The 15,219-nt window shown below is 43.9% G+C and overlaps 2 protein-coding genes across 2 annotated transcripts; both read left to right on the plus strand.

Annotated features, from left to right (window-relative positions):
• The first annotated feature begins 553 nt into the window (after positions 1-553).
• Positions 554-8,348, plus strand: tat (tyrosine aminotransferase). The gene is made up of 12 exons (XM_062390456.1): positions 554-659; positions 1,384-1,682; positions 1,933-2,037; positions 2,237-2,304; positions 2,415-2,573; positions 3,058-3,196; positions 3,300-3,352; positions 6,195-6,347; positions 6,432-6,560; positions 6,651-6,734; positions 7,160-7,258; positions 7,366-8,348. Exons 2-12 carry the CDS (start codon positions 1,385-1,387, stop codon positions 7,507-7,509), a joined length of 1,431 nt encoding a protein of 476 aa, XP_062246440.1. The 5' UTR covers positions 554-659; position 1,384; the 3' UTR covers positions 7,510-8,348.
• Positions 8,349-11,067: 2,719 nt separating this feature from the next.
• On the plus strand, positions 11,068-15,219 carry zgc:56622 (uncharacterized protein LOC326033 homolog). The gene is made up of 10 exons (XM_062389723.1): positions 11,068-11,399; positions 12,531-12,707; positions 12,820-12,936; positions 13,319-13,396; positions 13,661-13,777; positions 13,860-13,972; positions 14,198-14,285; positions 14,381-14,464; positions 14,660-14,742; positions 14,825-15,219. The coding sequence occupies exons 1-10, from the start codon at positions 11,304-11,306 to the stop codon at positions 14,856-14,858; spliced, it is 987 nt and encodes a 328-aa protein (XP_062245707.1). The 5' UTR covers positions 11,068-11,303; the 3' UTR covers positions 14,859-15,219.

Consider the following 15,219-nt stretch of genomic DNA (forward strand, 5'->3'; position numbering starts at 1 on the left):
ACACAGAGGGAAGTTGTCCTCGAGAAGAACGTCCTGATATCATAAGAATTACATTAAGGAAATAAGCATCAGGGAGAATTCCTGCTCGGTAGTTCGACTCCTTCTGGATTTAAAAAGAATCTCAGATCAGTTTGTCCTTTGAACTGGTTCTAACACTTCACCACAGACCAGAGAACGATGGATACCAGTTCCATCTGTGTCCCAGGAACCAAACACTGAGCTAAAAGGAGAATTCATGCATGTTAGACTAAAAAATGTAAACTCAGTGTGACTCAAAGTAAACTTTCCTGAGTATAAAGTCGAACACATGGTGAAACTCGTCCCTTCATAATAAAAGTGTTTGGTTCCCTACCTGGTGTCATGTGGACACTGTGTCTGTTTGAACCCCACAACACATGACGCACGCACACACCATATGTGCTGACCCCCCCCGCTGATAGTTGATGGAGGGCTGAGATGGTTTGGTTCTGGTTAGTGATGTCAGAGGGGTGTATGACTCAGCCCTCGGCCTCCACCAATAGAAGCATCTGCAGCGTTCAACACCCATTTTTGAGGTATTGAGCTATAAAACCGGCTCCATGCATCCTCCACCTCATTCCTGCTAATTAATCTGCTGCTGCTGCTTTTTGGACCAAACGCTGCTCTGAATATTAACTGAGGTCAGTGACTTTTATGATTCCAGTTCATCAGAACATTAATATCATGCATGAAAGTGGACTTTTCTTCTGTGTGATTCCTGGTGGCTCTTCACCCTGAGGCGGATTCTTCGGTTTGCAGAAGTTAGATATTCAGCTCGTTTGCTTGGGACCAGAATCAGTTTGTGGCTTTGACTGTGAACTTTCTGTTTAATAGACTAAACATGTTATTTATGATGATAATAAAATGCATCAGTGATAAAAGTCAAAGAAAGTTTGTAAGAAGTTTTTCTAAATCAACAGATAAAGTGTGTTGGAGCCAATCAAATAAAACTTATTAAAAATGAGGAACTTTAATCTGAAAATTTGAATATTTGAATTCATCGTTACGTTTTATCTTCTTTTACAAATAGAACGAAAAATGTGAGGATTTTTTTTTATCCCGTTTTTTACAGTTTTGCATCAAAGAGAGAATTACATTGTCTGTTCTTAAAAGTAATCTGATAATAAAGTAAAACCACACTGTGTGAATATGATCAAATATAAAAGGTTAAGATCACAAAAACTAAATGTAATTTAAGTGTCAAAAATGTTAACTGCTCATAATGCCGAATGGGCACTTGGGTTTATTATATAGACTGTTCATATATTATTATTAATTCATAGAGTATTTTAAGATATTTACGGTTCCAGGGTTTGAAATAAACCGATTCTTGTTCTGCCTCTCAATCCTGCTCCTCGGTTCCAGGATGGATGACAAGACGTACTTGGTGAAGATGAACGGGAACGGAGTCCACGGCAAAACCGCGCTCAACGCCAAAACCCTGGGGGGGGCCGTGGTCAACGGGAGGGGGGGGCTGGGAAACGGCATCAACCACGTCAGCATGAACGGCAGCTTGTACCCGGCCAAGGTGAAGAGCCGCCGGCAGAGGTGGGAGGTGAAGCCCTCAGAGATGGCCAACAACACGCTGAACCCCATCAGGAGCATCGTGGACGAGATGAAGCTCACACCCAACAGAGACAAGCCCATGATCGCCCTCTCCATAGGTGAGAGGGGTTCTGCTGAGAGCTCAGATCTTCAATCAGAGATGAATCCAATCAGATGAGAAGAACCAGTTTCCTCAGACTGGATGATAGAAAACCAGAGCTTTACTTTACACTGCTGCTCTCGGATCTCTTTGTTTAGTTTTCTGAAATGATGATTGACCATATTTCCTGCACGAATACATAAAACCTTTATTTCTAAAAGTTTTCTTTTGTTGACTGATGTGTAACTGTGACTTGACCTGCTCCCCAGGGGACCCCACGGTGTTTGGGAACCTGCCCACAGACCAGGCGGTGCTTCAGGCCGTGAAAGACGCCATAGACTCGCAGAAATACAACGGCTACGCTCCCTCTGTCGGTGAGTCGGATCCGACATTAATCATCAGTTGATGTTTGTCCCGAACGCTCTGGCACAGATGCACGGAGCTGAAATATGAGATAACGTAGTTTTACAGCCACAAAAGTGACTTTATTGGGGCTTGTTGAGAAATTTAGGGGCCAGAAATCCACTGGAATGATTGACAGTGATGTCTCTGTTTGCTTGTGGTCACCTGCAGGTTATCTGAAGAGCCGACAGGCCTTGGCCAACTTTTACAGCTGCCCCGAGGCTCCACTGGACGCAGAGGTGCCGTCTCTTTAACCTCTCGCACTTTTAAAATCACATCCTCCCCCAAAAACCCAATGACCTGGTGTGCCTCAGTGTCTGTGTTCTGAAAAGTCAACGTGCTCTTCCAGGACGTGATCCTGACCAGCGGCTGCAGTCACGCCATCGACCTGGCGATCAGTGTCCTGTGTAACCCCGGGGACAACATCCTGGTGCCATGCCCCGGCTTCTCCTTATATAAGACTCTGGCCGTCTCCATGGGCATCCACGTGAAACTCTACAACCTGCTGGTGAGTAGAGGAACAACCTCAACAGCTGGATATCAGGCTCATGTGAAGGACATTAATGTTTTAATATTACGATAATGTTTTTGAGATTTTCATGCAAATTTAGCTTATATTATATTAGTTCATCCTTTAATCCTTTATTTGACCCACAACAGGAAAATTTGCCTTATTTTCACGACTTTATTTTTATTATTTTTTACTCACGATATTACATCCCTATTTTTCTGCGATGGCTCTAATACGCCTTCATAGACTTTGCATGAATGCAACAAAGACATTTGGACTTGTGGCCATGGTTGGTATTGCAGGTCACTACATCATGGACGCAGCACATTCCCCAGAACAAAGCACGACTTTGAGACAGTTTTAGACTTGTGGCCATCGTAGGAATTGCAGGTCACATCAGGTTCTCCGTAGCTGGAATCTCTGAGCAGCACAGTTCATCTTCTGTCCTCATCCTGACAGAAACGTTGTGTTTGATTTGCAGCCGGAAAAGTCGTGGGAGGTGGACCTGCAGCAGATGGAGAGCCTGATCGACGAGAGGACTTCCTGTGTGATCGTGACCAACCCGTCCAACCCGTGTGGCTCCGTCTACAGCAAGGAACATCTGCAGAAGATCCTCAAAGGTCAGTCCCTCAAAGTCTCATCCATGTCAAATAGCAAAAACACAACTTAGCTCATTTCAGCAGAACAATAACACAAGTTTTCTGTCCCGTGTTTCTTTCCCAGTGGCCTCCAGACACTGTGTTCCTATTCTGGCCGATGAAATCTACAGCGATATGGTGAGTGGGACCTCTCGCCGACACAAGTCACATGGTCGGTTTGTTACATGTCTCCACACAGGAGCATCAGCAGAGGTTGTGTTGTGATTGCTGGTATTTGACTTGGCTCCGGATGGCGAGGGGACAAACCCACAGCCGCACAGAAATGTGGGACAGTTCCACGTTCAAAACTTTTATAGATTCAAACATTTAACTCAAAAAAAGTTGAACTTTAGAGAAAAAAGGGAGATTTATTACCGGGTCGCGTTCGGCAGGGAAACAAAGAATTAGTACGTCCCTGTCATAGACTCAAGAAACAAAGATGGACGACATCTGGATCGCCCCCTGGTGGCTGCAGTATAGAGCATAAACTTTAATAACATCTCAGTTTCTCTCCAGAAGAAAAACGCAGAGCATGTCATCAGCAAAGTCAGTCTAAAACGTGGACGTCAGTGTCGGCCTTGAAAAGTTTGTACTGGTCGTGCAAACATGCGCACACACACAGACACACACACACACACAAACACACACGCAGGTGAAAAGTTTGCCAACTCAAAAGTGGACAAAGGGTCAGAGTTGAATCCCATAGTTTTCCACTCAGGTTCCATTTTGATAAAGACTAAATATGTGAAAATATTATTTTAAAAATCAGCATCAAATGACTCATTGATCTAATTCATCAACAGTCTGATGCTAAAATGAACAAATATAGATTTGATATGTTCATCGAAGGCTTTATTAAGATGAGATAAGAATGTTAACATGACATAAGTTATCGTCAAGATAAAAGAATCGAAAACGGTTCCTCCTGTTTACATGTAACCGTTTAGGAATAGGTCAAAAAGTCCATAAAACTCTAGAGAATTAATAATCAAACATTCATCGTGATAATTATCGATATTTGTATCTTTCTGTATTATTTTCCTCGAGCATCATTTCCTCTGCTGGAGTAAACATCCAGATCAGGTTTGATCTGTTAGGTTTGCAACACAACGCCCCCTTCTTCTGATTGGCTGAAGTGTGGCCTGTATGAAGCTGGTGTGTTGTTATGTAAGCAGGAACCACAGGGTGGTTGGTTCTTCCTCCCAGTTCACGTTGTTTTAAGTCAAACAAGCTGTTTCTACTGAGGATGAACACAAACCTCACAGACTCGCTGACTCTCAGCCAGGTGCATGAAGACAGATGTGTTTTAACGTCTTTTTAAAAACGTCTCGCGGCCGCTGCTGTGAGCGGGAAGGTTAGAGTCGGGGTTGTTGGGTGCATCCAGTGACCACTCCCCCCCCAAAGCCCCCCACCCCCACCTCTTCCTTCGCCATCTGACTCCTTCACATTGAACCAAGCAGAGCACAATGACTCAGCACTTTTTTGGGATACATGTGGTTGCACTTAATCCTGGTGAAGGGGCGTGTGGGGGGCGGAGAGGCAGTCGAAGAGAGGGTTGGTGGATGTCGATGGGGGGGGCGTGGAGGCATTTCTTTTATGGCTGGAGGGAGCAACCCCCCCCGCCACATCAGGACCCTCAGCAGCAAACACACAACACATCTGTGCAGATGTTTGTTAATAAGCTGCAGAGTTTCTTTAGAGATATTTAAAACGTTTATTCAGTCATGTAGAAAACAACACATGCTTTGTTCCACCTCCATCCCTCCATCCTTTCTCTGATTCCTTTCCTCACCCCCACACTGTCCCACTTTTCTGCCAGCTGTGGTTTTTGAGACACATTTTTCCACTGAGAGAATTTCCTCCATGGTCTCGAACCACTTTTCTCGTCTGTCAGGCTCCAGCTTATCTTCTTATGATTCCTTTCTTACCAGATATCAGCAAAGTTCTAACCAGGAACATCCCTCAGCTTTAAATAACATCTAAAGATGAAGAACATTGTCACCTTTTAGTGTCACCACCTGCTTTTTTTTTATTTTATTGGTCTACACAAAGAAGATCTAGATGTTCTCGGGTTCAGAGTTTGGAGGAGTCAGTGAGTTCAGGTTCAGATTAGACCTCTAGTGTTCGTGCTGTTTTACGTTTGGCAGCCGTGTGACCAGTCGGACCAGTAGGCTACTGGCTTGGCTCCTGGCTTGGCTCCTGGCTCGGCTCCTGGCTCGGCTCCTGGCTCGGCTCCTGGCTCGGCTCCTGCCTCACTGTCCAAGATACTGTACGACTGAAATGAGAAGCAGCTTTCTGTGGGAGGAGCGAGGTTCCTGCACCATTACCCGCTCTCTCTCTCTCTCTCTCTTCCCTCTAAACTTCCCTCGGTTCCACGTCCAGAGCAAATAGCAAATATCTCAGGAGGAGATTCAGCCAACTTCCTCACAATGCTCGTTTTATGAGTTACAAGATGATCAGGCGCTGAGAAAGTTAAGTTAGTTAAAGAAATGATGAAGAATCTTTGACTTTTCTTCTTTTCTGAGATTCTATGATTCTTTATTTGTGTCACAGTGAGTTTCAGCTTCATTTACCATCTGTCAGTTTATTATTATCTGAGACATTCTGATCATATTCAGTTCATCATCTCAATCAGTGCTCTAATGTTCAGAAAACCTCCCATCGCTGCAGCTCCTCTTTTCAGCCTCTGTCTCAAACACCTGGTTTTAGCTCCTGTCTCTTTAAGACGCCCCTCAGTCTGCTCTGATTGGCCAGCTGGCCTCACTCTGATGTGATTGGTCAACCCCTTCCAGCTGTGTAGGAAATGCCGGCCGACTTTGTTGTGTTTACGGTTTGTTCCGTTGTCCACAAAAGTTCTTTGGTATTAACGTTTGCTCAAAGTTTTTGCTCTGGTGGAAAAGATGGCCGCACCATTAGAGCTCCATTAACGTTACCGTCACAGCTTCGGTCACTCAGGCTAACTTCGTCCCTGCTCCTTCAGGTGCTACCCGGACACAGCTGTCCGTCCATGGCGTCCCTCAGCAGTGACGTCCCCGTCATCTCCTGCGGGGGTCTGGCAAAACGCTGGCTGGTGCCCGGCTGGAGGATGGGATGGATCCTCATCCACGACCGGAATGACATACTTGGATCTGCGGTACGTAACCAAACACACACACACACACACACAAACACACACTCTCTCATATTAAACTGAATGACACACGTGTTTTGTCTACAGATTCGTCAGGGGCTTGTGAAACTGAGCCAGCGCATCCTGGGAGCCTGCAGTCTGATCCAGGGGGCGCTAGAGGGCATCCTCAATAACACGCCTCAGAGCTTCTACAACAACACCATCAGCTTACTAAAGGTACATCTGGGGATAGTTCACGAGGATTCAGAACTTACATTAATACGCATCACAAGAGACGGACGTCATGATTCATCTGTGTCTCCTCAGTCTAACGCAGAGATCTGCTTCGAGGAGCTGTCCTCTGTCGCCGGCCTGAACCCCGTCAAGACCTCAGGAGCCATGTACCTCATGGTCAGTCACATTGAACACACAATATATATGTGTTTTATGTCACGATGAATATTTGAATTTGTCTCAGAGAGAATATTGTGTAATGTGGGAATCTTCTGACGTCAGGTTCAAATCTCTCTTGTTTACATTCTACAACAACCTGATGCAGCGTGAAGTCAGAAACACACAAACTGTAACAGGACAGATGATGATGAGTTACACACGTGTCCAAAATGTACGGGGAGAGTTCGAAGTGGAAGACAGAAGCCATCCTTTAATAAACTGAGAGAAATAACACTGGGTTCAATGAACATGTCATTCTGAGGGATTCATTTCTGATAGTTTTTACCTTTTAATGACGAATAGCTGATGAAAGTGTTTAATCCAAAGTATATAGAGAATGTTATTAAATCAGTGTGTGTGTGTGTGTGTGTGTGTGTGTCCAGGTGGGGATGGACATGGATCACTTTCCAGACTTTAAGAACGATGTGGACTTCACTGAGCGTCTGGTCACTGAACAGTCGGTCTTCTGTCTCCCTGCCTCTGTAAGTCAGCGTGTCTCCGTCCTCTCCTCCTCCGTCTCTTGGTCCTGACATGGTAAAAAGACAAGGTGTCCTCATGCTCACAGTGTGCACGTCCTGTCCTCTCGCAGGCGTTCGAGTATCCCAACTTCTTCCGCATCGTGTTGACGGTGCCGAAGGAGATGATGGTGGAGGCCTGCAGTCGGATCCGGGAGTTCTGCCTGTGCCACTACCGGCCCAGCAGCCGCGGCAGTGGCCAGGATCTGGACCAGTGAAGAGGACCAGAGCCTGAGGACGGACTGAACCATGGAGACACACACTCATTGTGTTTAATTCAAACCACAGACGGAGGCTGATCAGAACGAGTTAGAGAAACAGAGGCTCAGTGGTCTAATCAGAAATCAGGTTTGTTTTCAGGGCCTTGAATTCTCCATGAAGACGAAGGAGAATAAATCCAAACGTGTTTCCAATGTAAACTGAGATTACCCCCCCCCCCCCCCCGTTTACTGTCTGATTGATCCCAGATGTTTACGTGCACCATCGTTACGACATAATCATTTCCTGTGCGTGTGGCTCGCTGGTGCCCCCCCCCCCCCCCCCCCCCCACATGAATCTGATGTCAGATCTGTTTTGATATTGTCGTCACCATGGTAGCAGAGAATCTGATTTTCCATTCGTGCTGTAATTTTATATGTCAACCTCTGAAATGATAAAACCTAATATTTATATTTTATATGAGCGACGTATATTAACCTCTACTGTTTTTTGTGTATTTATATAATTTGTGTAGCGCTTTGTGATGTAACCTCTTTGAAATCCACTGCAGGACATCAGCTCGATTCTTCTTTTACCTTTTGATACTTTTCTTCACTTTCTGATCGATAATTAGAGGAATTATTTTATATAAATATAAATAAATGTACAATATTCCTTTTTATAAACATTACATATCTATAATCTTTTCTATTCTTTGCTTGTGCTTGAAAATTAGTCTTTATCACAACTTTATCTGTATATTATTTGTATGTTAATTGTGTCATATTGAAAGTCATTTATACATTTTATTTAGTAGTTTTGTTGATAGTTGCTTAATAAAATAAACTTGTTGACATGACTGGTGTTGATTGATATAAGAAAAGATCATACTGATAAACAGTGATTCATGTTCTCTGTCACTCTGAATGATTCCATCAGGTGTCAATAAATAAATATAATAGAATGGGTTGAATCATTTTTCAATAATATTTGGGGTTGGTGGTTCATGACCAAACAAAGAACTCATTCAAATATGAAGAGGGTCCGGAGAAATGGGCGGATCCAGGATTCTTTCTTTGTTCTGTTTAAAACACAAAAATTGGGTGTTGTAGTTAAATATGCAGCAATGAAAATGAGTGTATATGAAGGAATAGAGACATTAGAATGTGCAAGAGGCCAAATATGAATCTCTAGCAGCAGAATTTCTCTCTGGACACTGGTTTACTTCAGGTCTTTGTGAAAATCCCTGTGACCACATGGTGGAGAAAAAGTACACACTTAAAACACAACACTCAGAGTGACCAGGAACAAATCACATTGCGTTTGTGGATCTTCAGAGGATCCATAACGTTTTTAAGGACCCTCTCTGCAGGACTGGGTCTCTGCAAGTTTGGGTCTCTGCAGGACTGGGTCTCTGCAGGACCGGGTCTCTGCAGGTTTGGGTCTCTGCAGGACCGGGTCTCTGCAGGACTGGGTCTCTGCAAGTTTGGGTCTCTGCAGGACTGGGTCTCTGCAGGACCGGGTCTCTGCAGGTTTGGGTCTCTGCAGGACCGGGTCTCTGCAGGACTGGGTCTCTGCAAGTTTGGGTCTCTGCAGGACTGGGTCTCTGCAGGACCGGGTCTCTGCAGGTTTGGGTCTCTGCAGGACCGGGTCTCTGCAGGACCGGGTCTCTGCAGGTTTGGGTCTCTGCAGGACCGGGTCTCTGCAGGACCGGGTCTCTGCAAGTTTGGGTCTCTGCAGGACTGGGTCTCTGCAGGACCGGGTCTCTGCAGGTTTGGGTCTCTGCAGGACCGGGTCCCACCAAACCCAAGGCCAGCACTGTCCATTACTTTAATGTTCAGCTGACACTGTTGTACAGTTTTCTAATTCATAAACTTGTAAAGTTTTGTGTTTCCAGAGAGCAAACTGCCGAGGAGAAGGAAACTCGATCCTCCAGAGTGTTTACAGATGTTTCTGGAGGCCCAGCATGAGAAGCAGTGTGTGGGTCCATGTGTGTGTGTGTGTGTGTGCAGTCACGTGTACAGTTACATAAGAATCAGATTCTCTTCAAACTTCAAACTTCAAACTTCAAACTTCAAACTTCAAATCCAAACTTCCAACTTCTAACTTCTAACTTCAAACTTCTAACTATTCAGTCTGTTGCTTCTTCTTCTAAATGTTTTGTTTCTTGTTGGGGGGGGGGGGGGGTGTTCCATTACTGTTGTGCATGTTTGTTATGAGTCTCATCCTCAACAACAACACAAATCCTTGTTTTATTTAAAAAAAAATGTTACCAGCAAATTCATCTTGAACTGGTTTCAGCAGAGATTTAATATAAAAACATGACGAATCCACTGGGAACCACTGCTCCTCGTCTGTCTCCACATGTCCCACATGTCCCCTCTGCTAACATGGAGGAGACTGCAGCTAGCCACCAGGGATCAAGATGTCTATGGTCGGTAACATTTTAAAAGAATGATATATTAATTATATTTTAAAGGAACGATCGTGTGTCTGATTCTTTGGTGGAAGTTTCTTCTTCACTGACTCACATTCTAGTTTCAATAATTCTATCACCACAAACCAAATGACGCACAAAGACTTTGATACTTTGGCCCCTGAGTCATTTGCAATATCCAGTCTTTAAATATAGTAAATGTCTCTCTAGTGCTATACTGTATACTGTAAATGTCTCTCTATTACTGTACTGTGTACGTCGCTCTAGTACTGTACTGTATACTGTGAATGTCTCTCTAGTACTGTACTGTGTACGTCGCTCTAGTACTGTACTGTATACTGTGAATGTCTCTCTAGTACTGTACTGTATACTGTGAATGTCTCTCTAGTATTGTACTGTACACTGTATATGTATCTCTAGTACTGTACTGTATACTGTGAATGTCTCTCTAGTACTGTACTGTATACTGTGAATGTCTCTCTAGTATTGTACTGTACACTGTATATATGTATCTCTAGTACTGTACTGTATACTGTGAATGTCTCTCTAGTACTGTACTGTATACTGTGAATGTCTCTCTAGTATTGTACTGTACACTGTATATGTATCTCTAGTACTGTACTGTAATCTGTGAATGTCTCTCTAGTATTATACTGTACACTGTATATATGTCTCTCTAGTACTGTACTGTTTACTGTAAATGTCTCTCTAGTACTGTACTGTTTACTGTTTACGTCTCTCAAGCTCCTGAACCTCAGCCTGAAAACTGTGATTATTTACAAAATAAAAGCATCAATCACATGCAGTTGATCATGTAGCTGCAGAAGCTTTTTGCTTTTTAACATGAAGACTTCTGAGAATTTATTGTGTTATTGTTTTTCTCTTTCCTAGAAATCATCTGTATTTTAGTTACACAATGATACAACATCACCATCTAAAGGTGACTGGAGACATTACAGTCGAGTTTACTTCTCTTCACAGTGAACCTGCATGTGTGCGCATGTGTGTGCATGTGCATGTGTATGTGTGTGTGTGTGTGTGTGTGTGTGTGTGTGTGTGTGTGTTTACACCTCACCCCTATGCCGTTAACCAAGGTGACCTTTGCAACTAGCTCCTCCTGACTTACTGAGTATACATATAAATACTGTGTGCTCTGCTCAAGTACTTTGAGTGTTGTCCAATAATTAACTTCTGCACTGATAAGAAAAGAGAGGGAGAGAACTCAGAGGCACGAGGGAGAGGGTGAGAGACAGAAGGGCACGAGACAGAGACGCAGAATCAGCAAACAAAAAAGGAAGGACGTGAAGTCACGGCCGAGAGGAGCGGGGAGAAGAGGAAGTCCTGAGCCATGAGCCTGGTGCTTCGTCGTGTGGTTTAATGTTCTCAGTGGAAATGGAGGAGAAGCAGGTGTCCCGGACCTTAGAGCTGAGGGACGGCTCCCGCATGCCCGTCCTGGGTCTGGGGACATGGAAGGTAGCGTCTTCTTATATCTGTGTTCAGCTGTCATCAACTTGCTTTTGCTCTGAGCTGCACTTTGGTCAACAGGTTCTTCAGTGAATCTTTCTAACGAGTGAATGATTGTGAGATTACTCCTCCAGGCTGCAGGGCTGTAGAACTGTTCTACATAGAACTTAGGTTTTCATTCTCTGATCTTCAGGAAACTCTTCCTCAGTCTGTCCGTCGCTGCTGCTCCTCTTTTCAGCCTCTGTCTCAAACACTTGGTTTTAGCGCCTGTCTCTTTAAGGCCCGCCTCCTGATAAAGCTGCTCTGATTGGCCAGCTCCACTTTGTTGTGGTTAGGGTTAATTGAGGCCTGCTCTCTCAGACCTGCACTGAACTCCGATGGTTTCGATGAGAAACCTCCTCAGACGCCCGGAGCCAGTTCTCTGCACAGGACGAGGGCTTCACAGGAGTATTTCACACAAAGACACATTTAAAAATAAGCAAATTAAATAGATTTCTGGGTCAATTAAAATAAAAGGGTCGACCTAATAGAATTCTACTTTAAAAAAAACAGTAAACAAAGCAGGACATTAAATAAAAAACAGGAAACCGGACTAATGCAGCCGAAACGGTAATTTAATGAAATATTAATTAACACAACTGATGAGGACAGAACTACTACTATTTTTGTGATTTCTCATGTTTGTTTTCTCATTTTCATTTTCATTTAGTTTTATTTTTAAATCTGGTCTCAATTCACTTCCTGGTGTTTCCTGCTTCCTTGCTCACCTGCAGCCCGATGTGTCCCACCTGAGTCCCTCCTCTTCCTCTGGATCTTCATCCTGTTCTCATCCTCTGGGACTTTTCCTGACTTTTTGTTTACTAAACGTTTTATTGAAAGATGTTGATGATTCTGCTTCTGCGTTAGTTTCCACTCATTCCATCTCAACTTTGATCAGTTCAAAGACAAAGATCTAAAAAGGACAATCGTACTTTTAATGGTGCTTATGGACTAAACTGTCTCCGGTCTTTATGGTGAACATGTCGACAGATGAGTGTGATAAATAACTTAAACCACGTTAGTGTAAGTGCTGAACTAAACTCCAAACTCCCTTGATGAAGTGAAGCTGTTAATGGTTTCACTGTGTTTTCTTTGTCCCAGTCCTCCCACCTTCCTCGCACCTCAGTCCAGGGCGCAGTGGAGGCGGCCATCGCTGCCGGGTACCGCCACATCGACACGGCCTGGATGTACCACAACGAGGTGGACATCGGCAAAGCTCTGTGCTCCAAGATGAAGCAGGGCATCATCAGGAGACAGGACATGTTCATCGTCAGCAAGGTGCTGCTGATCAAGGATTATTATTATTCCATCTCTGCCTGTTTTGATTTGAATGCTTCATATGCTTTCTTACATATTCTACTTGGGTTTATTTGATTTCTTTATCTTCCAGCTATGGATTACCCATCATGCAGCAGAGGACATCCCTGTGTGTCTGAACAAATCCCTGAAGGATCTGCAGCTCGACTACCTGGATCTCTACCTCGTGCATTTCCCTGTTGGCCTGAAGGTCAGCATATATATCTATATCTAGATAGGTGTGATGGAAATAAGATTAATGGGAGTGGTGGATTTCTTATGAAGGACATGAGTTAAAGCTGCATCAAATGATTCTTGACCACCAGGGGGCAGAAGGTCAAAAATCCGACACTACAAATCTTTTGTGTCGTTGTTGGTCAGAGCCTTAAGAGTCAATCATAGTCATTACAGGTTTGTCCACCTGCTCAAATTACATCATTTTACTCATTGTACAATATCAAAATATAATTTAAAGCAGTTTAAGAGTCATTTCTGGCTCCATGTGTTTTTAAAGTTTGCTAAATGAATAATATGAAATAAGGACGCGTGTTTCTGCCGACTTCTTTTTGTTAGAATTTAAAATGTCTCCACAGAAAGTGGGTGATGAGCTCTTTCCAAAGAAGGACGGAGAGTTACTGACGTCTGACATCGACTACCTGGACGTGTGGAGGGTGAGAACATGTGATCTCTCGGTTGTAGTAATACAAATATAAAGAAGAATTATGAAAATAAATAAATATATATATAAATCTTTCCTCCTCAAGGTGAATTTATTTTTCTTATTTAAAAACAGCAGTCAATGGTCTGATAAAAGTTCCTCTTATGAAAACATGTGTTTGTTTAGTGTCTCATTAGCAACTTATGGTTTCTAGTTCTGTTCCTGTAAAACAGCGTGTGACAGAACTCTCTGGTTGATCTGCAGTGTGTGTTTTCAGGGGATGGAAGCTCTCCAGGCCTCAGGGAAGGTGAAGAGCATCGGAGTCTCCAACTTCAGCATCTTACAGCTGGAGAGACTTCTGGCTCTGTGTCAGGTGCCCCCCGCTGTCAACCAGGTGCAGCCAGATGCTCCAGAAGCTTTTCGTCTGCACGGATCAACATCCACAGATCCTCACCTCTAACTTTCCATATCTGCAGGTGGAGCTGCATCCTTACATGGTGCACACGGAGATGGTGGAGTTCTGTAAGTCCAGGAACATCACTCTGGTCGCCTACAGCCCCTTTGGTTCACCTGCACGACCCCCAGACATGTAAGACCCCCAGCATCACTCTGATCAGAGGAGGCAAAGGTTTCCTCAAATCACCAGGATGTGATATTAACGTAAAAGACTCAGTTTGTCTTATCCTTTTAAAAATATAAATACTTAAAAGACATATTGTAATTCACTTTATTAATTGTTTGGTTTTGAGCCCAACAATATTCAGATTGTCATGAACAAAGCTATTGTGTGTTTTCTTTGTTTTGTGTGTCTCAGGTTTCAAGGAGACACTGATCCTCATAAACTCCTGGACGACCCAGTTGTTACAGAAATTGCCAAAAAGCACAGACACAGCTCAGCACAGGTCAGTGCAGGGGTCTGTACTGTGCTACATGTTTGTGTGTATGTATATTGTGTGTGTATTACTTTGTCGCTAACAGTAGTGTTGTATTGTGGCAGGTGTTGCTGAGGTACCACGTACAGCAGGGGGTTGCTGTTATTCCCAAGAGTGACAAACCTCATCGCATTCTCGAGAACACAAAGGTAATTCTCCTCGTTGTGCGACTAATGAAGGGTAAAACCTCTTCAACAGCAAATATAGATCCTGCACATTTTCTGTCATGTAATAATCCACCAGTTTACTGACCACACTATACACATGAACACACAAAAAGCTGCCTGTGGAAGTAGTAACATGGTTGAACCATCTTGTGTCCCTGCCGCTGGGTTCCTGTGCAGATCTTTGACTTCAGTCTGTCTGAAGAAGACATGAGCGCCCTGAGAGCTCTGGACCGGGGCTGGAAGGCCTTCCTGTTCGAGGAGTAAGTCAACACAACGTCCTCTGTAGCTTCAGCCTCGTGTTTGATGCAGAGATTCACTGTGTGTGTGTGTTGTGTTCCTCAGAGTCAAGTCTCATCCGTACTATCCCTTTGCGTGAGGCTTCAACCAGCGGAGAGAGAAAAGACGACAAACTGGAGCTTCACTCAAACATTCACCTCCAGGGACGTGACTCTGCAGCACTGAGGTCAAAGTTCAGCTCGTCTCAATGCAGCAGCTCATGTGATTGGATTAGACTCACAGGAAACACTCAGAACGTCTCCTCCCACCAGCATCACACACTGAAACCCACCGGTGACCCGTTTACCTGACACCTGATGAAATGTGAAGAGAATTCAGTTTACAAATACGAATTTAAAGAAAATAAAGATCAGCTCTTTGTGTTTTCCTGTTATGAATAAAGTCAAGTGTGTTTCTGTTGACACGACATTGTGTTTAATTAAAAGCAGTTTGACAGTTGA

This window comes from Platichthys flesus, chromosome 6 (assembly GCF_949316205.1).
Source record: "Platichthys flesus chromosome 6, fPlaFle2.1, whole genome shotgun sequence".
In the NCBI taxonomy this organism is placed as follows: Eukaryota; Metazoa; Chordata; class Actinopteri; order Pleuronectiformes; family Pleuronectidae; genus Platichthys; species Platichthys flesus.